The sequence below is a fragment of the Tyto alba genome, unplaced genomic scaffold (assembly GCF_018691265.1).
Source record: "Tyto alba isolate M040663 unplaced genomic scaffold, T.alba_DEE_v4.0 Super-Scaffold_28, whole genome shotgun sequence".
NCBI lineage: Eukaryota > Metazoa > Chordata > Aves > Strigiformes > Tytonidae > Tyto > Tyto alba.
This window is the reverse complement of record NW_024881302.1, coordinates 816,239-838,306: the sequence shown is the minus strand read 5'-3', so window position 1 is coordinate 838,306 and position 22,068 is coordinate 816,239. Positions and strand designations below refer to the sequence as shown.

The 22,068-nt window shown below is 47.0% G+C and overlaps 1 protein-coding gene across 4 annotated transcripts; it reads left to right on the top strand.

The window, feature by feature from the left end:
- The first annotated feature begins 441 nt into the window (after nt 1-441).
- COG7 (component of oligomeric golgi complex 7) lies at nt 442-21,855 on the top strand. 4 transcript variants are annotated; one of them, XM_042798469.1, is made up of 18 exons: nt 442-543; nt 575-754; nt 1,659-1,807; nt 2,335-2,451; nt 2,632-2,800; nt 4,677-4,759; nt 5,530-5,652; nt 7,442-7,640; nt 9,713-9,840; nt 10,420-10,574; nt 11,773-11,889; nt 12,430-12,495; nt 13,244-13,430; nt 14,442-14,582; nt 15,046-15,129; nt 17,095-17,209; nt 19,538-19,681; nt 21,163-21,855. In XM_042798469.1, exons 2-18 carry the CDS (start codon nt 589-591, stop codon nt 21,333-21,335), a joined length of 2,316 nt encoding a protein of 771 aa, XP_042654403.1. In that variant the 5' UTR covers nt 442-543; nt 575-588; the 3' UTR covers nt 21,336-21,855. The 4 variants fall into 4 exon arrangements, with proteins under 4 accessions (XP_042654403.1, XP_042654404.1, XP_032862385.2 ...); XM_042798468.1 differs by having other exon boundaries at nt 446-537; XM_042798470.1 differs by lacking the exon at nt 21,163-21,855 and adding an exon at nt 20,243-21,139 and having other exon boundaries at nt 444-754.
- The last annotated feature ends 213 nt before the right edge of the window (nt 21,856-22,068 follow it).

Genomic DNA, 22,068 nt, shown 5'->3' with positions numbered 1-22,068 from the left:
TGACCGGACGGTGCAAACCGGGGGGGCGGAGAGTGAATAGCGGGAGGGCTGCGGGGCCGGTCTGGGGGAAGAGAACAGCGGGGGCTCCGCAGCGCTCGGGACGTGCCTGGGGGGGTTCCCCCCGCGCTTCCAGCCGCCATCGGGATCCTCGGGCCGGCCGCGCCGAGCCGCCAGCACCGGGAGGCGGGAGGGGGGGGGGTGGGAATGTTTCCCGGCGCAGCGGGGTCGCGCACGGCCTGCTCCGGCGGTTGCCCCGGGGCGGGTTTGCCCCGCCCGTTCCTGCCCACCGGCCCCGCTCGGGGACGCGACCCTCCGCCTGCGAGCCGCGGCCTCCGGTCACCGGGATGAGCCACGCCCCCCGCACCGGAGATGGGCCCCGCCCACCGCACCGGGGACCGCCCCCCGAACCCGGATGGCTCCGCCCACCCGACCCGGGGCCCGACCCCGCGCACGGCGGCGGGTACGGTGGCCGGCAGGGGCCTGGCGGCGCGTTTCCTGGTGCGCGGCGGGGCCGCGGTCGGTCCCGGTCCCGGTCCCGGTCCCGGTCCCGGTCCCGGTCCCGGTCCCGGTCCCGGTCCCCGCCCCGCGATGGATTTTTCCCGGTTCCTGTCGGATGACTTCGAGGTGAAGAGCTGGGTGAACGCGGCCTTCCGGGCCGTGCAGCAGGAGGCCCCCGGGAAGGTGGACGCCCACGCCGCCACGCTGGTGATGAAGCTGCAGCTCTTCATCCAGGAGGTCAACAACGCCGTGGAGGGTGAGGGGGCCCGGTCCCCCGCGGCTGGCCGGTGAACGTGTCGGGCCGGAGCCGGCGCGGGTTTTGTGCCCTCCGCTCCCCCATCCCCCGGCCCGGGGCTGCCCCGGGCGCTCCGCCGTCCTGACGGGCCTGGGGCGCGGAGCCGCTGCCCCGGGCGGGTGGCGGGGGGGAATTGCCTCACGGAAAGGGCTGCCCAGCGCCGGCGGAGGCTGCCCGGGGGTGGGCTTGGGTCACCGTCCCGGGGGGGGTTTGGGTCACCGTCCCGGGGGGGGGGGTTGGGTCACCGTCCCGGGGGTGGGCTTGGGTCACCGTCCCGGGGGTGGGCTTGGGTCACCGTCCCGGGGGTGGGTTTGGGTCACCGTCCCGGGGGTGGGTTTGGGTCACCGTCCCGGGGGTGGGTTTGGGTCACCGTCCCGGGGGGGGCTTGGGTCACCGTCCCGGGGGTGGGTTTGGGTCACCGTCCCGGGGGGGGTTTGGGTCACCGTCCCGGGGGGAGGTTTGGGTCACCGTCCCGGGGTGGGTTTGGGTCACCGTCCCGGGGGGGGTTTGGGTCACCGTCCCGGGGGGGGGTTTGGGTCACCGTCCCGGGGGGGGTTTGGGTCACCGTCCCGGGGGGGGTTTGGGGACGCGTGGGTGTGGCGCTCGGGGACGCGGCTTAGGGACAGGTTTGGCGGGGCTGGGTTAACGGCGGGACTCGGTGAGCCTGAAGGTCTTTTCCAGCCTAAACGATAAAGCACGTGTTTACGTTTCAAAGGTATAACTGAAGTTTTGTCGTCTGGTGTTTTGCGTTGTTGGGCTGGTTGGTTTTTTAAATATTGAAGATTATGTAAGATTATTGAAAAAGCCCCCCTTGCCTGCAAGGGTCCGCAGGCCCCCCTCACTGTACTGCTTGGTGATTCTGTAGAGACAAGCCACCAGGCTCTCCAGAACATGCCCCGAGTCCTCCGGGAGGTGGAAGTCTTGAAACAGGAGGCAACGTTCCTGAAGGAGCAAATGATCCTTGTTAAAGAAGATATCAAAAAATTTGAAGAAGACACGGCTCAGTCAATGCAGGTGGGTTCATGTTTTGCTTTGCATTTATCTGGAACTTGAGAAATTCTAAAGTTTCCAGAGTTGTTCGTATTAAGTTGTCTTGTGAACTCAAGATAGACAAAAATACTTCTTCTAACATTAATAGTAGAAAAGTGGGCGTGATACAGACGAGTGCAATCTGCATTTCCTGCGGAACAGCCGATCGTGTCTCAGTTCAGACAGAGCTGCTCTTACCGGGTTGGAACACTGATTTCTGCCCAGATTTCTGCCTGTTGATAGCTGGAGTTTGTGGCATTTTTCAGGCAAAGTGGATACTAAAAGTCCAAATCCAGAATTCAAACTAACCTTTTGTTGTTTGACTTTGGGAGCTGATTTAACATCCCTAGCTCTTTTAGCCAACTCCTACCTCCTTGTAACAGCATGATCTTTTCACACTTTTTTTAAAATCCAAGCCAAAAATAACTTCCATAATAGAAGTATCTCTGTCAGTTTTCTTTTGTTTTGATGGGCAACCTTGACTGTTTTTTTTTTTTTTTTTTTTCCTTCAGGTGCTGGTAGAGATTGACCGAGTGAAATCTAGAATGCAGTTGGCTGCCGAGTCACTTCAGGAAGCAGATAAATGGAGCACGTTAAGTGCAGACATTGAAGAGACTCTTAAAACACAGGTAGCTACCGCATTATTCTTTTTGGTCTTTGCACCTTTGGCTTTCCAGGAAAACTGTTTAACAGTAGGCTTTTGGAGTGATTGTAAAACATGTACGTGTTTGTAAAACGTCACTTTGACACAGGCAGTAAAGCTTTCTAAGGTCGTGTTCAGTAACCGGGTTGCCTTTCCCTGGTGGCAGGATGTGTCTGTGATTTCGGCCAAGCTAACCAGTATGCAGAGCAGCCTGGCCATGCTTGTGGATACGCCGGATTACTCCGAGAAGTGCGTGCATCTTGAGGCTCTGAAGAACCGACTAGAGGCCATGGCCAGCCCTCAGATTGTTGCTGCTTTTAACTCCCAGTCTGTAGGTCAGTAACTCTTGGTGCCACTGTCAGTGCAGAGGTTATTGTCTTTAAAGAGTAAAACGTTGTTTGGGTGGGGAGTTTGTCCTGAAGGCTCCTGGCGCTGGGTTGTTTGCTTTTTCTGGTGGAGCAGGATGCTGTGAATGTTATGTGCTCTGCAGCTGCCTGTGGCGTAGTGCATCTTTGATTTTCCTACAGTTTGGTGTGCCCGTGGCTGCTACGGGAAATAAGGAAAACGTGAGCTGCTTTTATAGGCCATGGAGGTGCAGAGGCAGGGCTGCCCTGCGGTCATAGTTTAGTTATGCCATGGATGTTCTCCATGTGGGGAGTGCTGCTCAGATAAGCAGGAGGCCTCTGGTTTTGCGTTATCGTAGTGCTACTGGGCATTTCTCTTACAGCTTGGTGTTGTAATCAAGAAGGAAGTTTATTTGGAAACATTTTGGCTCCTTGCTACCTTGTAAAAACTGTTTTATAAACTCTCCTTTAGAAAAATTGACTTCTTGGACTGTTCTTTGTGCTCCTCCTTCCTTCTCCTACTGTCACAGTGCTTCTGAAAAAGACTTGTTCTGGTTGTTGCCTCTCACCTGTGTGCCCCTTGAGTTCCCAGTGAGGGTCTGGGGTGGTGGTGCTTTTGCTGCACAGCGCTCTGGAGTTCTTGTCTGCGTAAAGGCAAGGGGCCGCAGGGCACAGCTGCAGACAGCTGGAGGGAACGGAGAAGGGAAGAAGCTCTCTGTGCTGTGCTTCTAACAGATGGGCTTAATCCTTGGAAAAGATCTGTCTCTTCTCTCTCCCATTCCTCTTCTGGCTTTTCTTCTTTTCACAGCTTTCTTTTTCTTGGACTGTGCTCATTACCTTCACAGTGGATCCCATGCCTCTCTTCTGTTGCAGTGCATGACCCTTTACAGACAAATTCAAGGCAAAGGATGACATTTTGGAATATTTTCTCTGCTTAGGATAAAAGTAAATTGAATATTCATAGGCTCTCAGAGTTCTCCACCAAAGAAAACACAGAGATGCGGGGAAGCTGCTGGCAGCAGGTTGCTGGTATGAGGTCCTTTGCTTGGCCATACTGTCCAGAATAATTCACTTAAAACACTGTTTGCATCCACTTTCAAAATCTATTCTGGGCATGTGGAGACATTATTTCTGTTTGGTTGGTTGGTTGTTTTTTTTCCCATTGAAGAGAGTTTCTCTGTTTACAGTGAAGTAATGTTTTTTTCCTGAAGTCCACAGATCTGCAAACATATCCCCAGAGACTCTGTTTTCGGTGACTTCCACAGCTGAAGAGCACTTCAGGTTACTTGGTGTTCTAGTTTCTCTGCTTTCTGGGTCCTGTTTGAAAAACAAGGTCTCTTTACTAATTTCTCTAACCTCAGATGTGTTTTGTGTACAGAACTATAGTCATCCCCCTTACAGTACAAAACAGGCTTTTGAGGAGCTTGGGTGTCAAGCTTTGTGTAAGAGCCAACTGTGCCGTTAGCAGTCTCGAGGCAGGTACCTTGGGCATCAGTTTGAGGAGTGGTGAAAGCAGAGCTGAGGACTTGGTGAGGTATGTTTGAGTTTTGTAGATAGCGTCTTCTTTCTGGAAAATAATGATTTTCTTCTAGGAAATGCTCTGGTTTTAGCTGTCTTTAATGCTACGTTTGCTGGTTAAGAAATTAAGTGTAAGAAGTTAAATTCATTCCTCGTATCTGCTACCTGTTCTTGTTTGAGTGCAGGTTTTAGGTGGTTCTACTCCTGTTTGAGAAGATAAGCAAACAAAGGATGGAAGTGTCTTTCTGTGCATGCTCCCTTAAGAGAAGAACTCTTGTGCTCCGTTTGATTAATGTGTCACCCTCAGACTGAGACTGCCTGTTAACTGCCTTTATTTTGTTTTGTTTAGATCAGGCAAAAACGTTTGTTAAAGTCTTCACTGAAATTGATCGGATGCCCCAGCTTCTTGCTTATTATTATAAATGTCACAAGGTAAGTATTTTGATAATATTTTAATATGGAGGAATCAAAATTTGAATTCTTGCTTGGCTTGGACTGCAGGGGGAGCTGCTCCATTATGTATTTTACCTTTTCTGTTGGAGGATGGAACCTGTTCAAGGGAGTCGAACGCCGAAATGATTTCTCTTTCTGGCTCTTTGGTTACTCCCCATGTTTCAAGAGTAATTCTCCGTTCAGGGCTTTGTGTTCCTTCCTGCAGTAGACATAGGATATGTGCGTTCTGCTTGATTTCTCCGTGCCTTATAGTTTTGCTTTGCTTTTCTTGGATGTGGCTATGTCAGCAATAACTTTATTGCTGCAACTTGCCAGCTGCTGACTTCTGTAAACTCTTTTCAGGTAAGATTAAAAGTTGGAATTCCAGACAGTTCTGCAGCCATAACCTGATCCTCAAATTTCTCTCGTGACTGTGACTTTTGAGGATTAAGTTCAAGGCTGGGGCTTGCCAAGTATTTCAACTATTATATGGGGGTATCAGTTACAGTCTCATTTTTATGAGTAAATACCAATGTTAATTAAATCTTTGAATCAACTAAGAAGCCTCTAGCTTTATGCCACAAGTCTTTTCCTTCTGTGGTACTGAATTATAGCAAAATGTTATGCTGAGATCTGGAGAGAGGAGCAAGGGGTAGGCATTGTGTTTTATCAGAAGTGCTTTGCATGGGAAGTTCTTGGTCTGAAATAACAAAAGCTGGGTCTGTGGACTGTCAGTTCTCCTCTTAGGATGGTTCTTGTTCCCCCTGCAGGTGCAGCTGGTGGCAGTGTGGCAGGATCTTTGCCAAAGTGACTTAAGCTTAAATCGCCAGTTGACTGAACTGTATGACACGCTCCTTGGGACCTGGCACTCACAGCTCCAGTGGGCAGCGCAGGTGCCGTGACTGATACTGGCGCGGTCTGTGGGAGAGGACCAGATGGAGCACACTCTTAATTCCCATAAAGCTCAGAATAGTTCATCGGTGCTCACCCTTGAGCTATACTCTGCCTTATCCGTGCAAGACAGGGCTTGCAACCTACTTGCAGTTTCTTGTCCAGCTCTTGCAGACGAGATCTGATTGCTGGTGTTCTACCAGCAGCAAGGTTGCTGTGTTATTGACCTTAAAGCTGCTCTATCACTTTCATCTGTATCTTAAGTTAAATCTAATTTGTCGGTGTTGCAAATGTCTTCTGTTGCAAAACATTTGAAATGCCTGAATTGCTTTATCACTTGGCCTGGAGGAAGCCCTCAAGGTCATACTGGACTGATTCATGTCACTCTGTGCAAGATATCTGAGGGCTTCTGCTATCAACCCTTGGCGTCTGTGTACGTGTGTTTCTTGCCGAGAATAATGTAGGATCCAGAAAAGTGATTTTCCTTCAGTGAAATGAAGAAATAAGTTCATATTGTTGAGCCTGTAACAGTTTTTCATCCATGAAGGGTAAGAGATTCTTATCTTCATGGTGCGAGGCCTGTGCTGCAAAGGAGCTCAGTGTTTCCTTGAAATGTATTTTTTCTGCCTAATGATTCGATGTGAATTACAGGTCAGATGTCAGCTTACATTTTAGCAGATATTCTTTGAACTGGGGATTGTGAGAGAGAAATGGCACATGGGGCATAGCTCCTGTCACTCAATTTCCTGTGTTGCTTCTGGTTTCTGAAGAATTCTTGGACCTTTTTCATGGTGATCCCAGCTTTCAAAGCAAATGAGCGAGAACAGCTGACAAAAAAGTCACAGTAAAAGGCTGTAACACATTTTGTGCTTGTGGAGTTGAGGGTGGTGCATGTGAATAGAAGTTCTCAGCTGATGACAGTCTTTCTAGCGTTTCCAGTAGTAACTTCTGCCTACCTGACCAGTGATTTGGATCATGTTATAATACTCTTTCTTCATATTTTACTGATACGTGTGGGTTTTTCCCCCAACACACCGATGTAAACTGAGTGTGCTGTTTTCAAATGCCCTTTTCTGCCGGGTGTTTTTTCAAATTACTCTGGTGCCTGTGTTCTGCTGAATTCAGTTTTTGACCTATTCCTATCTTCTGGTTTCTTGGTTGCTATATTCAAAGCACAGCTTCAACGGTCAATTTGTATTGACCTAGACTTCGGTGATCAGGCTGTCGTACGTGCCAGGTCAGCCAGGTTCTTGCAGCCTTGGCAGACCTCTTGGGGTTTTTTTCACCCCTTGAGAGGTTTTCCAAATTTGTTTATGTTCCCTTTTGGTTGGGAGCTTATGTCATCCGAGGACTTTGTGATCTGTTAGTGCACAAAATGTCATCGTCTCGGATCTGTGTATCGCTATCTCTCACCAGCAGGTAACTTTATATTAATTCGTTTAATAGAAGGAAGCGCAGAAGGCTGTGCTGGGCGTGAAAAAGGCCGGGTTGGGCTGCTGCTGCTTTCCCTCCCAGATCTTTACTGCGTGGTCGTGGCAGCCTGCCTGCCTGCTGCCAGCGTTTGCAGAGCCGTCCGTTCTGCCCCCTCGGCCCGTGTTCGGGAGGGCTGAAGGAGGTACCGGCCCCTGGACAGGCAGGACCGGCCGTTCGGAGCGGCCACTGCCCTTGCTGAGACGGCGGCGTGGGGTTTGGGCCTTGGGGGGCTCTCTGGAAGCTGGCTGCGGCTCTCTGCTGCCTGCTGTGCTCCTCTGAGGTGATGTGCTTTTGCTAGTTGCTTTTCTGCTACCACAGGTTTTCAAGAACCCCTATGAGATTGTGACTGTATTGTTGATTCAAACTCTGGGAGCGCTGGTGCCTTCCGTCCCTGTCTGCCTCAGCACTGCCGTGGAGAGGACAGGCCAAGAAACCAAGCTGAATAAGCTGCTGGAGCTCTATGATGCCACCATCCACTTTGCAAAAGGGCTGGAAGTAGCAATGCTGCCAAACCTGAGTAAGGCTCTTGCACTGAATTTTGTCATTCTGTTCTGTCAACTCCTATGTGAAGTTCCATTGTGGGGTTTTGTTTAGTTTTACATGGAGGAAGAGATTATCTCTTTTACAGTATTGACCAGTTACATGGCATTTGCACCTTTGTGTGTGTGTATATGGATATATCTTACGCTAAAGATATTGACACAATACTGAATGAGTTTACTGAAGCAGGCGTGTCCAGAGCATGCTTGTTCTCTAGGGTAAATAATATTTATCACTTTTCCTTTTACAAACATTACTATTTCTTCTGTCTAATGGATGAGGAAATGTCTCTGGGGAAGCTCTCCGTGAAACCCATTGTGAAAGATCACAAAGCATTAAAGTTGAGGAGTTTCCTGGAATTAAGCCACACCTTATTAAACAAGTGAAAACCTGCTTGAAAGCTGCATCCATTGGATGCTCAAATTTTATTTTGTAGTTTTCCTGTTGTTACTGGCTTGTGTTTTAATTGAGTGAAAATGCAGGGCCAACTACAATTTCTGAACCGCTGGTAGTTTATTCCCTAGCAGCATCCTCAATGTTTGGTTCAAAATCTAACCTCTGTTTTCCTTACCCTAAGATGTTTGTCATCTCATTTTGTGACTCGATAAATAATTCCCACAAACCACAAAGTAGTGAGGTGCTGTGTTTACATAGCTTTATGCCCGACTTGAACTGTTGGCTATTTATAGTCCTTTATTAATCTGGTGGAACCCCTTCAAAGACTGGTTATGGGAAAATCCTAAATTAAAGCTAATGGAGCTTTCCTAATGCTGTGTTTCCTGTGTTTGGTTCCTCATAGCCAAACCCAGATTCTTACCTGATCATGTAAATTATGATTACTGGGCAATTTCAGGGAGTATGACTGTCATTGTGTCTGTTTTTGTTGTCTTTGTGCTTGCGTACTCTTGTCAGTCACTTTCTGTCCTTGGCTTCGCTGTGTGGTTCGTAATAGAAATGATTAAAAAGAGCTTGGAAAAATGGTGTCAAATTCTAGAAGATGATGGAGTAGGAAGACAGCTGATGAACTGTTGCCTGAGTGTGTTAAAAGAAAAAACCTCAAAACTCTTATTTCCATTTCTCTTGCCGTGGGGTGAGATGTTTGGGAAGAGAAAAATCTCCAGAGTGGAAGGGCCAGGTGACTCCGCAGAACAGAGCCAAACCAGTTCCTACGTATGTGTACGTGAGGGGAGGGCTCAGTTATGATTCATGGAATAATTCAGGTTGGAAGGGGCCTCAGGAGATGATCCAGTCCAACCTCCTGCTCCAAGCAAGGTCCGCTGTGAGGTCAGACCATGTTGCTCAGGGTATTGCTCAGTCTGATTTTGAAAACGTCCAAACACGGAAATAGCCCAGGCTTTGGGCAACCTGTGCCACTGCTTGTCTGACCTGAGGGCATACAAGTTTTTTTATTATATGCAGGATTCAAAGTAACTACAGTTTGCTGCTAGTTTGAGTTTGGCAGATCTTCACAATAGCAGCTGGTGTCCAGTTCGGATTTGAGAAATAATCACTCACACCTGGTTTTCGTTTGGGTTTGCAGCTCTCTGCTCAGCAGAATGGCACTGAGATGCTAAGCTCATGGTCGATGAACACCGTGAAGTAGTAGTGTTAAGTGAACTGAGTTAGTGTCAGTTATTTTAAGTATGAACCAGGTTTTCTGATAAATGAGGATTGCCCCCGTTTTAAGTTGTGGGAGTAATGTGTTTTGCTTCGCAAATGGTTTCAATACTTTCTTTTTACTGTAGGTTGGAACGTTTAATAGATTTTTGTCACCCAGGCTGTTTTGGAGCAGTGAGTGATCATTTTCTTGAGGCACTTGTTGAGGTGGAACATCTTGGTTTTAGGAAGCAGGTAGAGATAAAAACCTTGTTTTTAAAAAAAAATGAAAAAAAAAAATCATCTGTGTAGTTGAGACTTAAAGCTGTTGGGCAGCATTCCAAGCCTGTGTAGGCAGCATGCTCTGATTGAAGAACTACTGCGTGTTGCTTGAAACAAAGTTTTTAGCAGCACGTTGATCTATTTGTAGACTAAACATCTGATTCTTTGTAGAGGAGCAGAACCTGGTAAAAGTGATGGAACTGGTGGAAGCGGTGTATGGTCCGTACAAGCCCTATCAACTTGAATATGGAGACCTGGAAGAAGAAAATCTCCTCATTCAGATGAGCGCAGTGCCCCTGGTAATGCAGCAGTCTGTTCGACTACACAGAGAGAGGCTTGAAGCTTCTACTAAATACGAGGGTCTTTGTCATAGTAATTGTTCTCTTTCCTCCTCTAATTTTTTGGTAATATTTCCTGTTTGCAGTATATTTTTTTACCATTAAGTAAAAGTTGTTTAATAAATAAAATTAATTTCAGCAGTTCTGTCAAGTTGGAGGTACCTTTCTTCTCCTTCACCCAATAACTGGCACTGTGTGTATCTGGTGGAGAAAGACTTTACCAAAATCCTACTGTCAACCAGGAACCTGCTTCAGGTTCGATAGAATTTATTGAGAACAGGATCTGGGGGAGGAAAGTCCTTTTTGCAGAAGATTCTGTTGTTGGCAGAACTGTCTTTCCTTGAAAACCTGGTAAACATAGGATTTGGCAGCCTGACTTTTATTAACAGTCACTGTGCAGGAAGGTGGAACTCCCGTAGGTGTTTCACAAGGTTGGAGGATATGGAGGGAACAGTGTGTTGCAGAAGATGTCTTTTCTTTAATGCCTGGACACTCGCTGAAGGAAGAGTCAGCCTCAACTCTGTTGTTGTTGTTATTTAGGAGCATTGGGAAGTAATTGACTGTGTCCAGGAACTGAACCACTCGGTCAACAAACTCTTCATTCTGGCTTCTGGCGCCATCGACAACTGCGTTAAACTCACGGATGGACTGGGAGTGTGTGGGCTCCTTAAGGCCCTGAAAGCTCTGTTCACAAAGTAAGGTGCTTGTAGTTACACTGCTGCATTTATTGTAAGGGAGTAGCAAGTATTCAGTTTGTGGCCAAGGACTTTGTAGTTTATGCAAAATGACTGAGAGTGGAAAGTATCTATAAACATAATATGAATCATCTGAGATCCCCTCCTGCCACTTCGTTCAGCCAGTGACTATTTCTTAGGGGAAAAATGGAAGCTTGCTATGGCTAAATTGAAGACTTTTGTTAGCTGTTTTCTATCTGGGTGGGCTGAATTTTCATTTTTAATAAATATTTTTGGAGGAGAAAGTGTTTCCCAAATCAGAATAAGACAAAGACGAATTAGGCTGATGAAGGTAGATCTCAGTGGGGAAATACATGCTTCCTGGGACAAGTGACCTCACATTCAGAATCTGCCTGTAAATGCAAGATACCCTAGTGAGTGAGGGTCACTATCAATTATTGTCTTAAAGTGTCACTGACCACCCACTTAGATAGTATTCCAGTACTGATGACCTCCTTATTTCCTGATATCGAAAGAGCGGTTCACAAGGTATAAATCAAGCTGTTACCTTGCTGCCCTGTGGGGAAGAGGGAGGAGGAGAGCACACTTCTCTGGTCTCACCCGCTTTATAGGCAATTACATAGCAGTATGCGTGCCTCCAGCTTATGGGCATTATTTAAAAAAAACCCCAAAACACTGGGGGGGTGTGGAAAACAAAATGTTCTCCTTTTTTATCCGTGTTCTCATCAGGGGAGTAGCTGAGAAAACAAATTCATGAGATTGTTGTCACTGTGTTCCTGGAGTAAGGGCCAAGTGATGTTGGAGTAGCAGTAGCCTTATAAACTTTTTCTGGTCTTTCCTAGGAGATGTGATTAGTGTAGTGGTAACAAAAGGTCTTGCTCATACCTCCTCGTGGGAGTGGAGACTTCCTAGTAACCCACCTGCAGTGAATTGAAGTAGCCATACAGTATCTGTTACGATGCATTTCTCCCTGTCTTCCAGCGTAGGCTGGAGCGGGCTGTGGCTGATCAGTTCTTCACATCCATGTGTTTGGCCTGGAGAAAGAGTGTCTCTTCTAAACTCCTCTTCTTTTAATATTTCTGGTTCTTATTTGACCCTTGTAGAGGACCGAATAGTAAATCGCAAGACACTCAGTTGTGCTGCTCTCCAACCTGTTCTCTCATGCTGGTGCTTCTCTCTTCTCCATTTCTCGTTACAGGTATACATCTGACTTTACAAATACATTGCAGTCTATACGGAAGAAATGTAAACTGGATGATGTCCTATCAGATTCCCTTTTCCAGGAGGACTGGACTGCATTTCAAAACTCTGTCCGGTAAAGGTGATTTTTTTTCTGCCCAGCTCAGAACTGATTTTTGTATCAAAGGAGAAAGGGAATTACCTGGGGTCAGTTTACTCAAGTTCTTAGTGCAGAATGCAGGGCTGTGCCCGCTGAGCTGCAGTGCTGCCGGGAGCATTAGTGTTGGTGACTGGGTTTCAGGTTGCTGCTGGCACAGTAAGTGCTATGAGGCTCCCCACCCTGTCTGGAGCAAGACTGCATGTCACATCACCCGAAATATCAGCGGCTCTTAGAATTTTTCCCAGTGGCACTGAGCTGGCCTTAGCCACGATGACAAGAAGTAGCATGGGGATGAGACTGTTGGGCAAAAAAAATTCAGTGTGTTATCACATGAATGCGGAGTTAGTAGCCAAATTAACCCTTGACAGATGTGACCCTGTGGACTGCGGTTTGGTTATGGCATTTTATAATTGCTTGACACATGGCTGGGCTGGGTTGTGTGGTGGGGGGCCAAGGGGGTCTGGCAATATCTGCCTCGAATCTCACAACATGTGTTTTTGTTTTGTTCTTTCCCAGGATAATTACTACTTGTGGTGAGCTCCTTCGTCAGTGTGGAGACTTTGAGCAGCAGCTGGCCAACAGGTAAGCGTTGCTGAACTGAATTCATGACCTGTCAACATAGGTACCAAGTTGAAAGAAAACAAACCCCCCAAGGTGCTTTTGTTGTGTAGACCGTGGAGGGAAAGCAGAGCCACTGTGATTTCCCCTCACTGCCCCTCCCCGTCTTTTGAAATGTCAGAAGTGGGTCACAGGCTGTTCCACTCAGTCGTGTGCCCTGAGACAATCGCAGGAATCCTTTTTCTAGGATACCTGGCTGGACTGCCAGGTTGGGGTCGGGAAGGAATTTTCCACCAGATCAGATCGGCGAGATTCTCACCCCCCCTTGTGACATGGGGCATGAATCACTCGCTGAACTGAATCTCCGTGTGCCTTAAGTGATCGATTCCTTGTAACTTGAGGAGCGTCGGGCACAGGCAGCACACAGATCTTTTGTGGCTTGTAAGCAGCATGCTGTTCAGCCTCTTGCACGCTGAAATGCTCTAGTCTGACTCGAGTGCCTGTGCTCTGTATAGGGGACAGTGGCCTGCAGTGGCTGGGTTTGTTCTGTATTTGCTAGATGTTCTGAGAGCACAAGCCTTTCCTTTATCATCCCAGTATTTTTGCAGGTTTTGAGTTGCACAGTAGGTGTGAGAGTTGGCTGTAATTGGTGCTGGCCACCGATTCTCATCCTTGAAGAAACATAAAGCTAGTGTTGGTCCTTGGACCAACGTGAGAGCAGCAGTGCTGATTTCAGAGATTTTGCTGGTGACTTTTGTGTGCTTGTTTTCAGGATTTTATCGACTGCTGGGAAGTATCTCTCGGACTCCTACAGCCCTTGTAGTTTTTCTGGCTTTCAGGATACCAGTTCTGCAGAAAAGAAGAGCTCTGTAAAGAATCCCTGGCAGGAATACAATTATCTTTTGAAGGAGAATCCATCTGAGTATGCCAGCCTTATGGAAACGCTTTACACTCTAAAGGTAGCTGTGGTGCCTGGGAGAGCCTGCCTCTGTCGCAGGATGCTGTTGTGCCCACATTTGGTAGATGACACCTGGATTCCCCTTCGGCCTGATGACATTTCATCCTGAGCTGCAGCCTTTTGATGGGCTTTGTTCCAAGTCTTCCACAGAGACACTGATTGATCTGCAGAGAGATGGAATGCCCAAACCCAGGAAGCCTGGGCTCATTCCATCTCCCCCCAGATCCTGGCTGTGTTTTGTGAACATGCCCTTATCAGTTCAGGTGAGGGAGATTTTGTCACAGAACGTATTGGGAAGATTGTGTGGGACCCATCTCAAATTCTGGAGCCCACATACTGGCTTCTCAAGACTTTGCCACTTACGCTCTGCTGCCGTATCCATTCTGAAATATAATTCTGCCAGATCATTCATGCGTGCATCTGTGAACAGGGTAGAATGACTCTAGTTATCTTCTCGTGGATCTAAGTTATGTTTGCCATCGCTGGTCACATGTAGTAGTGAAGTCAAGGTTATGAGTTACTCTTACTTCCTCAGAATGTTTTCTTTTGCACTTAATTTACCTGCAACTTGTGCAGCTCTGCTTTCAGTGTTAGATGTTTGACTTTAAATCTTTGCTAAATAGTCAAGTTCTGTAGGTACCCTTCATGTAAAACTTGCTTAATTCTATGCAGGAAATCAGTTGGTTGGGCCCTTTGAGTAAAAGGCAGCTTTGCCATCTTCTCTGCAAGTTTCTCAGTATCTAGCCTGTACTGGTGCCTGGCATGGCCAGAATGTGATGTGATGCTGATTCTTTGTTTTACATTTCAGGGAGCAGTGCTCAGTTTCTGTCTTGAATAACTTGTTGGAATAGGGCATCCCAAAGGAAACGGGCTGTGCCATTACAGAGGAAAGCTCTTTTGTATTAGGATGGCCTAATAAAGACTCGTTTAAGAATGTTAACATAGCTTCTCTGTGGTCACTTTAATGATTTCTCTATGTAAACATTTTTCTGTGTCTGTGTGTGTGTGTTAGGAAAAAGGGACAAGTAACCACAACCTGTTGTCTTCGTCGCGCTCTGCCCTAAGCCGCCTCAACCAGCTGGCACACCACTTGGCTTTTGATTCTGTTTTTCTTCGGATCAAACAACAACTCTTACTTGTTTCAAAGATGGAGGTGAGTAATGGGTACATTGGTCTGATCCGAACTGTCAGGGTTTACCTGTGGGATACCTTAGGGTGGAGTACAGCTCAGTGTTGCTTACCTTTCTCCTTTTCAGAACGTTTCCCTCTGGTATCACGTTTCTTCCATGAGCTACAGTCAGTGGAAAAGTTTACCTCCCTTCATCCACAGCGCTCACAGCAGTCAGCTATGTTTGCAAGCTCTGACGTTTGTTTTGAGATGTTGCTTTTCTAACCCGTGTGAGCGTGTATTTCCCACAGGGAGCTGTGTGGAAGGCTTGTGTGTGTTTTGGGCCTGAGGGAGGACCAGGGCAGCCGTTTTCTCACCATCTCTGTTCTGCTTTCTCGAAGTCCTTGGGTAGTCACAGTTCGTGTCGCTGGCTGTTCCTTTCCTGGAATACTGGTAGACTCCATGCTCCAGAAACTCGTACGTTCATTCTGCCCATTTTGCGTTACAGGGTTGGAATTCTGGTGGTATTGGTGAAACCCTGACAGATGACCTCCCAAACTTCAGCCTGACTCCTCTGGAATATATCAGCAATGTAAGAGTGCGCAGGGGTAGTTACTGGAAGCCCAGTGCTGGGGGAATCTCTTCTGTTTCCCCAGTTTTCTGTAAAATTGTGGTATTGGTTGGAATTGTTGTATGGTGGTGACAGATGCTCTGAGTGGTCTGGCCCTCATCAGTTGGGTTGGGCCGTTCATTCTATCTTTTATGAAATCCCTGTCAAGTTCTGGAATAACCAAAGAACGTCGGGAGCACAAGGAGTGGTTCTTTGTAATGGAACTGCTCCGTTTACAGCGTTAGCTCCGTGACGGGATGGGAAATGCCAAGTTTTGTGTGTAGGGGTGAATACCGAGCCTATCTTCTTAATGCAGCTCGTGTAGCAGGGAAGTTCCTGCAATGTGTGTTAGAGCGATTTAATCGTACTACGAAGTTAAAGAAGTCTTGAGCTCCTACCCTTCTTAATCCCCATGTGACTCCTGGTTTCTCTTTCTGATGGAATAACAATGAAACCTTTCTGGCAGTGCCGTGTCTGAGTGGAAAAGGAGAGTGAGCTGTTCATTCCTCCTGACGAGGCACTCCTCAGCTCGGTGCTGCTGAACAGCATTCAAGCTGCTCTCCCGTTCTCCGGGTTGGTGTTTCAAGTTGCTGCCAAATTTGCAGTTCAGATATTAATATTAGCTGCTATTATCTCAATACAAAGTATAATTTCCTAAGCAAGTTTTTTTATGCTGCTATCATTCTGTGCATCACACAGGGAGCAAATTTTTCAGGGACAGGCTGCAACCAAAAGCTCTTAATACTTTGCTTTCCTTTGGCTTATGACCCACCAACTGTTATACGCTGCTTTTAAAGCTTTAAAAAAAAGAAAATAATAGAAACGGCTAGTCAGTCAGTTTGTGGGACGATTGGATCATGGGGGTAGTTTGAATTTAGCTATCAGAGGCTTTTATGAGGTTTAGAAAGCTCATGGGAAGTGTCTAAGGTAAAACTTCAAGGGAAGGCTGCTACTGAATTCTAAGTAGCTTTCTAATTAACACAGCTCACTGAGGGATGTGCACGGTTGGCAAGAGGCTGAATCTGCTCGCCTGCCACTTTAACTGAAAGTTAAAACTGAGATGTGTATGATCATTACTTGATTCTGTCAGGATTCAAAGGACATTTCTGCCTCTCCAAGGCAAAGAGGAACTTGAGAAAATTTAAGGTACAAAGCATTTGTTTTCTGACATCTTTTCAGCTCTACCCTTTACCCTGCTGCTGAGTGGTAGGTGGGCCAAGACTGAGCCAAGGCTTTCTCTTGGGTAGTTTTGAAATAACACTACTACATTGTGCAGTAAAACTGAAAACTAAAAAAACTGAAGTAGAGTTTAGAAACAAATGCATGTGGCACGTGTGCTGTGTAGCAGTAAAGGCAGGTGATGCGAGCTCTGGAAAAAGCTGATAATGGGCAGCCTCCATAATGGGGAGGCAGAGTGCTCCGAGCTGTATCTGCACCTAGGGAGATTCTCTGTAGCAGCAGATAATCATGTATATACAGTCCAGTATTTGTTGTATGCCTGAAGTTACGTAGCTCATGTGTGAGTTTGTGAGCGTGGTCCTTTTTTGGGAGTGATACATTTCTGTAATTCATTATTACATTGTCACTTGAATATGTATTTCTTCTTCAGTGGTTTTGTTTGGTTCAGCCTCTTAGATTCTACTGTAGAAAACAAATGGCCAGGAACACTCCAGAGATCAAAGATTTGCTTGGAGTAACAGTTCCCTCAGTTTTTTCTTAACATGATTGTTTCAATGACTGGTTCTCTGACCTTGTGAAAAATTATTTCTTGTATAAAGGGTAATGATGAGCAAGAGCCAATTTGTTTCTGTGCAAATGTATGTTAGGGAGTTGGTGTCAGGTTCAGCTTTCTGCTGTCAGGTGTGGATTACTGCAGTTGACTTTTTTTTCTCTAGCAAAGTACTTCACATTCACTCAGTGACTCAGCTCTTTGTGCTTTTATTCTAGATTGGGCAATATATTATGTCACTTCCTCTCCACCTTGAGCCATTTGTAACTCAAGAGGATTCTGCTTTGGAGCTGGCATTACATGCTGGAAAACTGCCTTATCCCCCAGAACAAGGTAGGGTGAAACCAAAGACTTGAAGTGTCTGTGGGAAAGTTTTCACACTTTGACATTGCATGGGTGTGATGTGTTACATTAACAAAGCTATTTGAGATCCATCTCCTATCATCGAGTTGTGCAGTTTCTTTCAACAGTCTCTCTATAATACCCGAGGAGCAACCTCTAAATGAGTAAAACTTCTTCAGTTTTGTTCAAACCTTTCAATTTTGTTCAAACCAGAAGCTTTAGCTTGGTCTATTCAAGTTTAGTGTTCATTAAAACTGTGGTTTGGGTGCAGGGTCTGAAGTGTTTCAGAGCTGGAGCAGTATTTAGTGTTCTGAGTGCAAGGAGTGAACAGGAGGTACTTGGGGTCAGTTCTTAAAACGAAGGGAACCGTTGAACCATCTGGCCTGAAAGACTTCTCAAGTTAGCTTCTGTGGCCTCTGCTCCTGGCCAGCCCGTCTGCTGGAGCACAGCTCACTGAGCAGCTTGGACTGTCCAGCAGCTTGCTGAAGGGGGAGTCTTGCTCCAGCTTTGCCTCCTGCCCTCTCCTCTGGGCCGGTTCCACGGCAGGGCCTTTTCCATTCGTTAACCCCAAGGAAAAGGGACTCCCTTTTTTTCTTCTTCTGGCCTAGTTTCTCTCAGAAACGTGTCAATAAAGTGCTTTAAATCAACTTCCTAGGAGGCCTACTCTGCAACAGAGCTGGCAGGAGTGTGCAGCAAGGAGCAGACAAAGAGGAAGCTTGTGACTGTTTAGGGCTGTGAGTTGGTAGGTTGGCTGACGGTCTCGTGTAATGTCCCCATCTACTGAGGAAAACAGCCCTGCATCGGCGATCATACAGCGTATTCTTATCCCCAGACAGCATCTAAGCTGGGATTCTTGCAAAGCTGCTGCCAGGAACCAACCTGGTATGAAGCTTTCCAGCTTCAGACATGAGCAAAATCTGGAGAGAATGTCCATTAAGCTTAATTTTACACGAGTCACTTGTAGTATAAAATACGCAATCCTGCACGGCCTTGCCGAGAGCCACCAACCCCTTAATTTGTTGCTAGAAAAAGAGGGAACCCCTGAGCTCATTTCTTCAGGAATAGATCATTCGTTCTCAAGCAGGATAATAATGCTGTTTACTCCTAATCAACTTTATTTTCTGCCTCTCTTCTCTAAATCCAGGACAAACTACTGTTATGCCCTGTGTGACATGCTAACCTACACCCCTCTGGTACAAAGGTTAGGAGCTCACAGTCAGAACCTGGTCTGCTGTCCGTCTTGTTCTGGACGGGTTTTGCATCTTTGGGAATTTCTTTTCTTAAGGGTCTGACCTGTGTTCCTGAGCTCTGTAGTCGGGTTCCTGCTCAGTAAGGACACAATTCTGGAGTGCTGGCCACTTCATTTAAATTCCTTTCTCATCCTATATTAACTCCAGCTGAAAAATCGTTAGAGCTCCCCTGCTACTTCCAGTGCCACCTGAGTCTTTAGTGATTAGATACCAGCCGCAATGATTAAGCACCCTGTGCTGAAGGAAGTGCAGTGGGTGCTGCGGGTGGCTGCTCTCTCAGACAGCTACAGCCCAGGTGCCTCTTCAAAACTTTCTCCCCAGAGCACACAAGGAGTTCTTTCTGTGTGCCTTTTCCTTAATTTCTTGCAGCAAGCTGAGTTTTGGCTTGTGTTCATTCTTCAGGTGGCTGTCCTTACCTGCTGTGTCATTAATCCTGCTGCAGTTAACGACAGTAGCTACATAATGTTTCCCAGCAGTTGGCAGCGCACCGTGGTTTGCTGTGGTTAATCTCTTCTCGGTGTTTATTTCCACTGACAATCAAGGAAGCATAGAGCTTTGTACTTACAGTCTTCCCGTAGCCTTCTGAGAATATGCTCTTTAATTCAGTTTTTCGCATTACTTACTTTATCATCTTAAAGCATTTACATGTTTGATTGCTCGTTAATTTTCAGAACACTGATGAACACAGAATGCCTTTGGGGTTTGAAAAAACCCCCTGTGAACCTTGTCCTTACAGTGGTTTGTAACCTGCTCCTGGGAGATGATCCTATAGAACATGCCAGGCAGTGCCACTGACCCCAGCCTGGTCACCGGTCAGCCCGTCAGAAATTACTGAACCTGGAGGAGTAACAGAGGGAAGGGAAGTGTTTTGGATCTTGAGCTAACTTTCAGTGTTGTACAGTATCAGGGAGGATATGTATCTGCTTTCACCACTCTAAAAACAGCTGATAAACTGAGTACCTGAATGTCCGGTTGAAAAGCCGCGTAACCATTTATGAATTATGTTTTGTTACAAACCCAGCAAACGCAGGTGGGTGAGGCTGCTGACACTAACGAGTTTTCTGTCCAGGAGATGAATTACCTGAGCTGGACAACATGGCTGACTACTGGCTGGGCTCCATAGCCAGAGCTACGATGCAAACTTACTGCGAAGTCATCCTGCAGATACCGGAGCTCACAGCACACGCCACGAAGCAGCTTGCCACCGACATCGGTAAGCTCGGTGCACGCCGTGTCCTGAGAACTGGTGCTTGTAGCACGTGGGCTGCTCTGTCGCTACGTGAGAACCGGAGAAACTGCAGTGTGGGTTTCTCCTCTAATCACGGGCACGGTGATCCGGTAGCCGGCACGGTGGGGTGGCTCACAGCTCCTCTTCTGCAAAATGTTCGGTCACGTCCCTCTTTGGGGGAAGGGTGATGTTTGGTGGCTACTCCTGTTTCTTCACTGCTTTGTGTTTCTGACTCTCTAAGTCAGAGTCCTGAACGGAGAGGATTCCCTTACCAGCCAGTCTTAGCAGGAAAGATCTGTATATAACCTTTTCAGGTGTGGCACTGCTCTTCCCTTCTCATCTGCGTGCCATGTTCTGCCAGATCGGCCATACAGGGGGGCACAGCACATGCCGGGCCCATTGGGAAGTGCTCCAGTGGATGACAAAGCAGGCAACTGGTTGATTTCTTCTGGGCACCCGATAGCTGAAGTAGGGAAGATCAGCTAAAAGCCTTCTAAAAGTAATCGGGGAGTACTTGACCAGCATCTTTTTTTACAAATCCTATAGGATCAGCTCCCCTGCTATGGCTGCCTTGTCGTCCTGCTGCTCTGCAGGTGCTAGGTGACTGAAGCTACTTTCAGCACGGAGAAATTTTCAGGTGCAAAATGGGTGATAGTTGGCACGTGTTGTTCATCTCTGCCTTCTGCCATGCCACGCAGTGTCTGAGGGAGGACTGATGGAAGGTGTTGGGGAAGGTGTTTCTGCAGGATACGGAGGAAATAGTTTTTCCTTATCCAAAGCTGATGGGAGCGTCACCTCAGGACCACTACAGCTGTTGTAAATGCCAGTTAGTCCTTTCTTTGCTGTAAATCATGGATGCTGACTTCCCCATGGCCAAGCTCAAAAATAAGGATACAGACAGTATCTCTTCCTCAGCTCGCCTGCAAGTGTGCTTGAATGCCAGTGAACTCAGCCTGAATCTTTTTTTTTTCTTTTTTTTTTTTTTTTTTTTTTGGCATTGCTTAAAACCAGCCCAGTAGATTAGAGGCTGGTTGCTCGGCATTCTCCCCGCCATCCTGAATTCCCCAACTGACTTTGAATCAGTGAGCTGGAACTCCCTGCTGCCTCCACAGCCGCTCGCCTCTGCAGAGCTTCCCAGCTTGGTTTCTAGCTCTTTGCCGTTGAAAGTGCGATTGTGGTCCTTTATCTGTGACGGTGGTGACTGGCTACCCCAGGGGTGTTGTGTGCAGGTACTGAAACGTGGCAGAATGTGCCTCTGTCCTCTCAACAAAACAGTTGTCTAAACTAGTGTACGGGAAGCCAGAAAGACGCAGCAGCCAGTGCAGATGGTTCCAAACACGCTGCTGTTTTCTGCGGGTTTGTGCTAGCAGGGGCAGGATTCTAGCTGCTGTGGAGAACGAAGGATAACTTTCGTTTGCACAGTGTCTGTTACCTGTTCAAATACATGTTTATCCTTAATCTTACAGATTATCTAATAAACGTGATGGATGCCCTTGGCCTTCAGCCGTCCAGAACGCTGCAAAATATCGTAACTTTGTTGAAAGCAAAACCCGAGGACTACCGGCAAGCCGCAAAAAGCGTGCCCCGCAGAATGGCCAGCAGCATCGCTGCCACGAGGGGCCTGGAGTGTCAGCTGTGACAGCCCTGCGGGCGGGCACTCTGCAGGGGCTGAACTGCTGGGCTTGGGTTTGCTTCCCTATAAACTTTGCCAGGACAGTGAAAACGTCTCTGGGGATCAGGGGAATTTATTTCTGAATAACTTTTAATGGCTGCCTTGGTCTAGGGAACGCTTGTTCCGCTTTTCCATCCTTAGAAATAAGGAAAGATGTCCTACAGCCAAATTTACCAAAAACTACCTGGGTGACCATGGGTGGGCTGAGCAGTGCTGGCTTCTGACTAGAAATGTTCTGCTGGTTGCTGGAGAGTTCATGCTTCCTGGCGGTGAGATGACTGGCTTTTTCAGAAAATTTAATCAATTCTGAATCGAAAATTATGGGGTAGGTGCAACAAAGATTGACTGATTGGAAGCTCTTCTACCTGAGGCAGTTGTCATTGCTCAAGTCTGTCATTATTCACCGAGTCAAGAAGACGGTCTCATCAGCTGGTAGATGGGGCATGATCAAGCTCAAGCCTGAGAATAAAACCAGTTTTGTAGGTTGTTCCTTGTGCAATTAATGTATTCTACTGAAAGCTATGAAGTTTATAAGAAATTTAATGAAGTGTTGCTTTCTTGTAGAATTTATTAAAGCTTGGTGTATAGATCTTTGTAAAACAACTTGTCTAGCCTAAGTATGCTTTCTTGGGAGAAAACTGGACAGAATACAGAGAGGTCCCAAAACTGCAATGCCAGCTGCGTGAGACTGCTGCATAAA